Raw genomic sequence first — 9,752 nt, forward strand, 5'->3', positions numbered from 1 at the left:
AAAAATATAATGACATTTGGCAAATTTTGACCTTTGATGACCTCCAGTGACCCCAATATTGCCCCAAGATTAAAAATGACCGAAATACTTTCAAACGTACGCATTGAGAGCTATCGACTGCTTTTTACCGCGTCTTTCTAGCCATCTTAGTTTTTGAGTTAGAGGTGGGTGGTAACATATGCCCCCCCCCCCCCCCACTAGGGTGAAGTTGGCTGAGACCGCCACTGGGGCGCGGGTTAGAGAAAATCGGAATACCGATACCAAACTAAGTACCAACCAAATCCATTGGAAAATAGCGAAATCGAACCAACTAGGGAATATGAGGGAAATACTAATTTCTTACGAAATTCACAGTCCCTCCTTTTTACATTAGATAGCGAGGATTCATAAAAGCTCTTTTCACGACAGACTATCTGGCGATTGCTCTTAATTTGATCAAATCTGCAACAAATCTCTTTTACAGTAAATATCTTCATTATTCATATCAAGAAGTCCTTTCAATGTTTTATTAATCGAAAATAAGGTCGGTCTGACTAATTCAAAAATAAGGTATGTTACCACCTGTGCAAACCAAGCTAATAATTTTCAAGAAGCACAGCGAACCTGATCTGACTAAATCTGCACCAAATCTGCAACTAATCTGCACCAAATGTGTACTAGATGGCCGTCTTGAAAACGGCTAATACCAACAAAATACCAAACACATCAGGAATGAAATGCCAAATACCATCTCGGTATCAGTTAGTGATATCGGTATATCACAAATCGGTATCCGATTGACCTCTGCAGCAAGTGATCGGTCGCACATGCAGCACGCGAGGCCGTAGGGGTTTCCGTCGTTTGCCGTACAGATATCCTTGAGACCGTCTCTCTCGCAGCTGGTGACTTCAGACGCGGCTGTTGTTGATGATCCACTCGGTATATTCTGAAACATGGTGATAATGTCAGTCTCACGTTCAATGGTGATCCCAAAAGAAGCCTGGAACAGATCTCGCATGAGAAATGGGAAGACAACGTCGGCTTAGCGAATCTGTTCCAGATGCCTTTTCGAATGTCCATGTTCCCAGCGTACCTGAGACGCGAGCGTAGACGCCGGGGTAGTCGGGCGACGCGCAGAACTTGCCGAAGCTGACGACGCCTACCAGGGTGATCTTGCCGTTGATTTCGAGCATCATCGGCCCGCCGCTGTCACCCTGGGACACGATGAGGAAAGGGTCAATCATGTCCGTTGAATAGGTGTCATACAACTCGAATAGAAACTCAGACCTCAAAGAGCGTAATTCCAACTGATAAAACCTAGTGCCTTGGTGTTCGGCAGGAACAGGTGTTAGAGAAGTGGTCTATGTGCACCTACATAGCAATTTTTAGAAGAATCGGTTAAAAAATGTCGGAGTTATTCAAAATTTTATGACGTCACGACACACAAAAATTTTGAAAATGATTTTTTTTGGAAGTTCTAGACCTCGTACGGAAACAAAAAATAGCACCATTCGCCGTGAAAAACTGCATCAGATAGGCACCTTTTTAGGCCTTAACAACCAACTTCAAAATTTGACCTCACTTGACCTGACCTTGACCTGACCTCGACCTGAAATTCATCCAGAGGTGGTCCATATCACTTATTGAGTGTGCCTATTGAATTCTATGAGTAAAATGACCCATAAAACATGCGTCGCACATGCCCTTTTCTATATTTTGTTTTTGGTGACGTGACGTGACCTGACCTGACCTTGACCTTGACCTTTGAACGACATTGTATGCAACGAATATTGTCTTGGTAGTCTAAGAACACGTTTTGGGCAATAAGTCTCAGTCCATTCTTCGGCAACTACGGTGCAAGGCCGATACTGAAACTTGCATTTTGTACCCTTGACCTGACCTTGACCTGACCTCTGACCTACTTAAGCAAAAAAAATTGGGCTCTTAAGATCCGCCTTGTTGAGAGCTTGCGATTGCCGTTTTCCCCGTCTTTCTACGACCATCGGTTCGGAAGTTAGACAGGGGGGCAGAATCTGCCCCCCCCCCCCAGCAGGGCGCGTTTGGCTGAATAGCCCAGCGGGGCGCGGGATAGGTGACCAGGACGGGACATTCAGGGCCGGCCGGGCCCACCTGGTCGGTGTCTCTGCCGCCGTGGCCCTGACCAGACTCCTCGGGGCCGGAAAGTGTCAGCCGGGGAGGGGGAGGGGGAGGGTCCCGGTCACCGAACTCACATCGCAGGTGTCAGTGCCGCCGTCGCGCTGACCCGCGCACAGCATGTCGTCGTTGACGGTGAGGGTGATCCCGCGGAAGGCGTTGCGGTAGGCGTCACGACAGACCTCGTTGGGCAGCACCTTCACGGTGGCAACCTGCAGGGCGGTGGGCTTGGCGCCCTCCTCGGCCAGCGAGCCCCAGCCGGCGATGGTGACGTCGCGATCCAGCAGACAGGCCGGCCGGCCGGTGCCCGCACACGGCTCCTCAGGCAGACAGATGGGTCGCACGATGCCGCTCACCAGAAGGTCGTGCAGCCGGCCCTCCCCGTCCTTCAGCCTGGCGGACAGGGGGAGTCAGTCGCCCACCCTAGTCCCCGAGTCGGACGGGCGCGGACAGCTAGCCTGACGGACACTCGCCTTCTGTGACGTCGGTGTGTGCAGCCACATACCTAGCAGTGCCTACTGCTTTCTCTTCGCTTCTAGTTACAGGGTATGCGGCGTTTTCGTACATTGCTGCAAGTTTCTTCTCGGATCTTTGGAAACGTTCATATTTGTATTAACAAAATACCATGTGTGGTTACGTGGCGTAATTAACAGCATGCATCCTGATCAAATTATCACGAGAAAATAAATCCTTTCCACAGTAAATGTTTTATGTCTTGCTTGCTCATGTGTTCCCCATGACCTTCAACCGTCAGCATATATCATCTTTTTTAGTCGCTTTCACCTTGACCTGAACGATGGATAATGAGCAAAACATGTAGTGCTGTCTGTTGACATAAGATCGTGACGGTATTGTGGGATTGGGTAATGAAGTAAGCTCTGTTTATAAATAGCACTGTCGAAATAACCTTCAAACGGCATAAGTTCCAATTAACCTTAAAAATAACTTTCGCTTATATCGCGTGGTGCCGTCGCTAAGATTCGACGAAAGGCGATTAGCGACATGTAATTAGTGTGCCTTTTTCGGCACCTTCCTAATAATGCGCTGATGGCACTTTGCATGAATACTGACTCAACCTTATACCGAAGCCTGCTCTCTCGGAAGCCGAGCTGTGAAATCGCCTATAATGGCTGTCTGAAAGTTCGCTATATAGGACTAAGATGTTTTACGTTTCCGTTTTAACATCCGTTATATGCAGCATAGAGCGGTAGTTATCATGTATGTAAAATGGTCCAGGGAAAAAACGGTAGCCATGTATACCGAAGTTTCAGGACCAACCGTCGCTCTGTGGTATCGTACGGCGTCGTTTGAGCTGACCGGACTATAGCTCTGGCCCAACTGGCTAAGCACCATAACCCCGAACCGAGTATCTTACTTGAGGAGGGCCAGGTCATCGTTGACCGTCCTTCGGTTGTAATCGGGATGTCGGATGATCTTCTCGATGCTAAACTTGATCTGTCGCTCATCGTTCTTCCTCAGGTGTTTGTTGACGAGCACGGCCAGCGTGATTGCAGACCGGCTGAAAAACGGTATGTGTGTCACTGTACGACATAAAAGTAACATACTTGGGAGAAACGAACCCTCGGACATTGGGTCCCGCGTCCCTGCCCGTATGACAACAGCGCAATGTGGATTCAGGGAATGCATAGACGTGACGTTAGAGTTTTCTTTTCTTTGTCTTAACCCGCGGGTTGCTGGGGGGGCGTTAAACGCCCCCACTTTTTTTCGCCGGACCATAACATAAAAACGGCGCGCCGCAGGCGCGCCAAATTTTGGGTACCTGTAGGGAATTAACTGAAGTCTATTGTGACAAAGTTTCAAAAAAAATCAGTCGGAAAATTGTTGAGATATCGAGGTTTTAGTGACGTCATGAATTCTGAGTTTTCGACCAAAAACGGCATATGTTCAAAAAATCATATAAAATCACAAAATAGACATACAGACATGCCGTAAACGCCATTAGACTGCCAATACCGTAAACAATCTAATGGATATCTTCGATTATTGATTATCGTTCCGCATTTTCCAAAATCTTGAACTGAATCTTGGCAATTTGTCGTGACTACTTCACGACCATGATACATGCAGTTCTTAAATTGAAATTTTTGAGCCAAACACGTACCATATGATAAAATGAATATCACCATCGTGTTCTACGCCTTAACCCTCGCCGGCCGAGGGGGGGCGGGTGCCGCCCCCCCCCATAGGGTTTTTTCGCGATAGCTCCGAACACGCTGGCGGTAGAGAGCTGAAACTTGGCATACCTGACCTTTGATCCAAGCCGGATCATTTGACACCAACCGCATTTTTGGGTCAGGTCAGGTCACTGACCTATGACGTCATAAGTGAACCTCTGCACGGTCACTTATGACGCAACTTCGCAACGCCCTCACTGCCAGAGGAGATGTCACAGGGAAATGAAACTTGCAGGATCTAGTATCCATTATGAGTCCCACAACTTGTATATCTCGGATTTTTCCTAAAGGTCATATGAGGTCAGGTCATTTTCGTGACCTCACCATTATAAGTCAATGGGGAAAAATTCAAACTGCTATTCTGGCGCCGGGAACGATCTCCAACTATCTCAAGCACACAGAATCGTGATTTGATGCACTCCTTGCAAGGTTAGATGCGTCACTTTTGCAATGTTGACCTTGTGTGACGTCATTTATGACGTCATCAAGGTCATATTAGTTTTTCGTCAATAACTCTTGATCAAATTGAGCTAGCGAGTCGGGAAAGCCACCAATGGACTCAGGAAGACCTGACGAATCGAATGATATGCGACATGACCTCTTTCGACCTACTTCGTGACCTGGGGGTGCTGACCTGACCTTGACCTGAGGTCAACACCCCAAGTTGACCTGACCCGGACAAAAAGTATATCATTCGACGCGCCTGAGCGAGACAAACACGATGCTGCCAAAATCGGCGCTCTGCGGCCGTTTTTTGCGAAGTTATTCACCAAAAACTGAACCGTACCTTGGGGCACTTGACCTGACCTCAGAGGTCACCGGTTGACCTAGGACCTTAAAATCGGGTACCAATCTCTGCGTCTCGTAACGGCGCACACGCTCGTTTTTTCCGCGACGCGCTAGCTCCACCAGGGGCGAAACGGCGAGGGGGGGTCGTACCCGCCCCCCCCCCCCTCGGCCGGCGCGTATGTAGAAAACCAATAGGTCCGGCGAGGGTTAAATTACCCCTAAAACATATGTCACAGGATGCGAATATCAGTTTCGATTTTCGGGGATATGTGCCCACCCGGTTGACCTGACCTTGACCCTGACCTTTGCTTGACTGACCCCTACATGGAGCACACTCTTGTAGGCCTTATATGATGGATTGTGCACCGTTTTGACAGAGTTTATGACGAGAGGCGCCTATTGCGAAGTCCTGAACTCCATGGTACTGAAAGCCCGATTTCAGGTGTTTGACCTGACCTTGACCCGACCTGTGACCTCAAAATTCAACTTTAAAACACTCATCTGAAGCGTCTCGTCGCGTTCTTTCGTTTGCCGCCTCGTGCGTTTCGCTGCGCCTATTGGTTCTCGAGTTATCGGCTGGGGGCGTTTAACGCCCCCCCCCCCCCAGCAAACGGTGGGTGGCGAAATACCCCAGCAACTGCCGGGTTAATTTCCCCGAGACATTTTCTTTGTCCTAATTGGGCAACATTTGAATGGCCAAGCGGCGAGTGTTCGGATTTCGGACCTTGCCATCGAGCGTGGCATCATATTCGAGACCCTGGGGGGCGAGGGGCTGAAGGGGAGTAACAAGAGATCGGAGTTTAACCCGCGCCCTGGGGGGGGGGGTCTGTTTATAACGCGACCTGGTGGGGGGGGCTATTTTTTGCCCCCCCCCCCTCGTATCTCCGAAACTACTGGACGGATCCGCAAAATTCAAACGGCGTTCGAAAGGCCTGTCAAATTTGTCGCGAGAAACAAAATTTCATTGACCTCGGGGTCACCGATGACGTCACAGGTCAGGTCAAAGATGAAATGTTTCACCGTTCACGGGTCTTCTAGGGAATGCGCTATAACACCGAGGAAAACGCATTTTGTCGAGAATCAGCGATAGGGCGTCAGTTGCCTAGTAGATATGTTGCTATTAGAGGTCACTGACAATACCAGGTCACGTCACAGGTCAGGTCACCAAGGGTCACAGGTCAGGTCACATGAGCCCAACTTTACTAAGGTTGTGTGATGCATGTTTTATGGTCAATTTTTCATTTCCAACTCAATGGTGTTGGTTATAAGACTATCAGGTACGGCTTAGGTCACTTTCTGGTGAAGTTCAGGTCAAGGTCAGGTCAAGGTCAGGCCAAAAAAGGTTAAATTTTAAAGTTGATAGTTTTGCATAAAATGGGTATTGATTCGATGCAGCTCGTCACGGGGAGTCTAATGGTGGTCTTTGTTTTGCGCTACGGGGTCTAGAATTGCTAAAAATTGAGTTTGAAAATTTCACGTCATCAATTTTGAACAGTTTTTTCGCTATAACTTCGCCAAAAAAAGAGGTATCAATCTCAAATTTGGTATGTAGATGGAAGGCGGTGAGGACTATCACATATATTCCGGTTTTTGCGAAATTCAAAAAACTTTTTGGAGTTTTCGATCATTATATCCAAAATAATTATTTTTTGATTTTGGGGGGTCAAAATCCAAAAATTTCAAAAATCCGAGATAGCAGTTTTGTAGACCTGTTTATTCTACAGCTTTTATGTGCTTATCATTATTCTGTATTTGCAACGGTATAGGCTTGACAGCTCTTCCCGCGAAACCCTTTTTTGGGTCGAAAACGGCAGAACATGACGTCACTCTGACGTCATTTCCGGCCAATCTATCATAGCCTTTGGAAAAATGTTTGGTCACCATGTGTAAAATTGATGTCCGGGAGGGTACTGAAAGTTTGGTGACGATCGGCGCAGCGGTTCTGGAGATATATCGAAAAGTCTGGAGGGGGGGGGCAAAAAATAGCCCCCCCCCCCACCAGGTCGCGGGTTAACTTTTCCCTCTCACATAGCATCTTGGAACGGTAGGCGGGGGGGGGGAGGAGACTGCAGTGCAGGAGCAGGGCAGCTGGTGCTGGGACGTTACCTTATCAGGCAGTGGGCGGCGGTGACGACGAAGCGCTCGTTGATGATGGCACCGCCGCAGAAAGGAGCGGTACTGAAGAAGTTGGCAACGCCGACCTGAGAGAGACAAAGACAGATTCAACAGGTGGTCCCTATCACAGAAGCAACGAATCGCGACGTACGATACAAGCCGATGGGTGGTGAGATTCCTTATGCTCGTGTTCATCGTTGTATCCATGCCAATAACTGCATTGGGTGATCGATACCCTGGCACTTTTATAGCCGAAGCGACAGTTACTCCCCTGCTTTAGTTTCACCGACCAGACAAGGGAGCCATCCGACCTCCCTGCTTATACTTTACTCACCAGCCAGGGAAACTGTCCGACCTCCGCGGTCGCTCCTCCGACGATAAAAAGCTCATGCTCCACGCTGAGCACGCCTTCTTCCGACGTCCCCGTCTGACGCTTCCGCCGCGGCTTCAGGCCGCACATCGGGTCGTTTATCTGGATTTTACCGGAGTCCATGTTGCGCTTTACTCTTTCTGTGAGCAGTGCGGCGACGGGACCCGGCGCCAAGCCTAGCCCTTGTGTGGGGCCAGGTCCAGCCGCAGAGCCGAGTCCCAGGGCAACGCTGGGCGGCATGAGCGACCGGTTCTGCTGGCAGGTACTGAAGGTCACCGCCTGCGGGGGGAGGTATAGGGGCAGGTCACCGGGCGGTTGTGGGAAACTGGCAACGTTAGTCGTCTTCTCCTGTATAGGACGCCCGGCAATGTTTTGCATCAAAACGCGGTGTATACCATTTTGATACATCGGGTTGGTCATTTGATTTGATACCTCCACAGTGTTAGACAATCGTCGTCATCTTTTCAGAATCGTCACTTCTCAACCGTTCTATCCGTCTCGATTAGACGTTACTCGGCCTCCCGCCCGACCCACCTGCAGCAGAAACAGCAGTGCCAGCGACGCCAGGCCGGCGCGCACCTCCCTCGGGAACCACATGGCAGCGGAGACGGCGGTGTGCGACACCGTCAGTCTCTGAGTTCGGGCCGCGAGTGGCGCCCGTCCGTTCGATGAGCAGCCAGACCGGCCGGGGATGCCGCCCGTCCCACCGGTTGGCCTCTGCTGTGATGACCACCGGCGGCTGATATCGCCACAAAACTTTCAGGACCCCTCCGAGCATCAGTTTTACACCTTGTGATGACATATTTTTCCAGGGCCGTTGATAGGTTGGCCGTAAATGACGTCAGAGTGACGTTATGTTCTGCCATTTTCGACCCAAAAATGGTTTTGTGGGAATAGCTGTCACGCCTGCAGTTTTGCAGGGAGATAAAAAATTAATATTAAAAAGGTGTAAAATTAACAGGGCTATTATCTCGCGTTTTTGACGCTTTTCGATTTAGGCCCCAAAAACTAAATCAAAATTGAATAATTTATACCATAAAATACCAAAATTTTCCAACTTTAAAAACGCAATATAACTATGCTACAGAACTATTAGCCTGCTATTAACATGCCAAATTTGACCTCAATTGCTCCATTTTGGCAAAGTTTTGGCAAAAAACTACTCAACATTTACGCCGTAAAATTTTTCAAACTCATTTATTTTTGCCGTTATAGAGCACGCAGAGTAAAATGAAGAGCCCCATTGGATTCCCCGTGATAAGCTGCATCGAATAGGTATCCTTTTTATGCAAAAATATTAGCTTTAAAATTTGACCCTTTTTACTTGACCTTGGCCTGACTTCCACCAGAGCAGAACCTAAACCGGCCCTAATGATCGTGTAACCCACACCAACGATTTTTTAAAGCGTAAAATTGGCCATAAAATATGTATCACATGACCCTACACTCAGAAAACACTTTGAGAACATTTTTGAATAAGGGCTCATATGAGTGCCAAAACAGGGCTCAAATCTGTATGATTTTAAAATCGGGATCAGTTAGGCGCCCTTTTCGGGCTCAAAGTACATTAGCCCCGAAAGCGGCATCAGTTCGTCTTCCTTTTCGGGCTCAATTCGAGCTGCGTTTTAGGGCTCCATACGACATTCCGCCATTCCGTCTTTTGCTGTTTTCAGTGCCATGTGTTGGTGTACCTACCGCCGTGATTTCAAAATGAATGGTAAGTTATTAGTTATCAGTTATCGCTATCTTTTAGAAAAAATCAAGATGTTGATGCTCATGCCATTTTAATCCCTTATCAATTAAAATTGTGGTGGCATTTGTTCAGAAAAGGTCTGATCTACAATTGTGGCGCCGTTGATACGAATACGCACGGGTTTGATTATTCGTCTTTCTTGTATTTGCGCCACATGAAAGCATCATATCTGGATTCAGGATGTCAAATAGTGTAAGAATGTGCAAAAATTTTGTCTGGTTCTTCGTGATGATGTGATTGAAGCAATGCTTTCAAGGGTAGGTAAGGATTTTGTTACTTGTTCGTAATGGTTATCTTGATGTTCAACTAAAATTAATCCTAACCTTGCCTACTAACCTATTAAGTTAAACTTAGTACCAATACCTACCAACCTACAACCTATTTGGATCTTTCATAT

General features: G+C 48.0%; 1 protein-coding gene across 2 annotated transcripts; it reads right to left on the reverse strand.

Annotated features, from left to right (window-relative positions):
* Window positions 1-206: 206 nt before the first annotated feature.
* LOC122371132 (venom protease-like) lies at window positions 207-9,091 on the reverse strand. Of its 2 annotated transcripts, XM_043347247.1 has the most exons (7): window positions 8,137-9,091; window positions 7,567-7,881; window positions 7,224-7,318; window positions 3,509-3,652; window positions 2,211-2,526; window positions 1,073-1,193; window positions 207-925 (listed from the first exon to the last, which is right to left on the reverse strand). In XM_043347247.1, exons 1-7 carry the CDS (start codon window positions 8,197-8,199, stop codon window positions 888-890), a joined length of 1,092 nt encoding a protein of 363 aa, XP_043203182.1. In that variant the 5' UTR covers window positions 8,200-9,091; the 3' UTR covers window positions 207-887. The 2 variants fall into 2 exon arrangements, with proteins under 2 accessions (XP_043203182.1, XP_043203181.1); XM_043347246.1 differs by lacking the exon at window positions 8,137-9,091 and having other exon boundaries at window positions 7,567-8,054.
* Between the last annotated feature and the right edge of the window lie 661 nt (window positions 9,092-9,752).

This window comes from Amphibalanus amphitrite, unplaced genomic scaffold (assembly GCF_019059575.1).
Source record: "Amphibalanus amphitrite isolate SeventyFive unplaced genomic scaffold, NRLGWU_Aamphi_draft 001207F_arrow, whole genome shotgun sequence".
Lineage (NCBI taxonomy): Eukaryota > Metazoa > Arthropoda > Thecostraca > Balanomorpha > Balanidae > Amphibalanus > Amphibalanus amphitrite.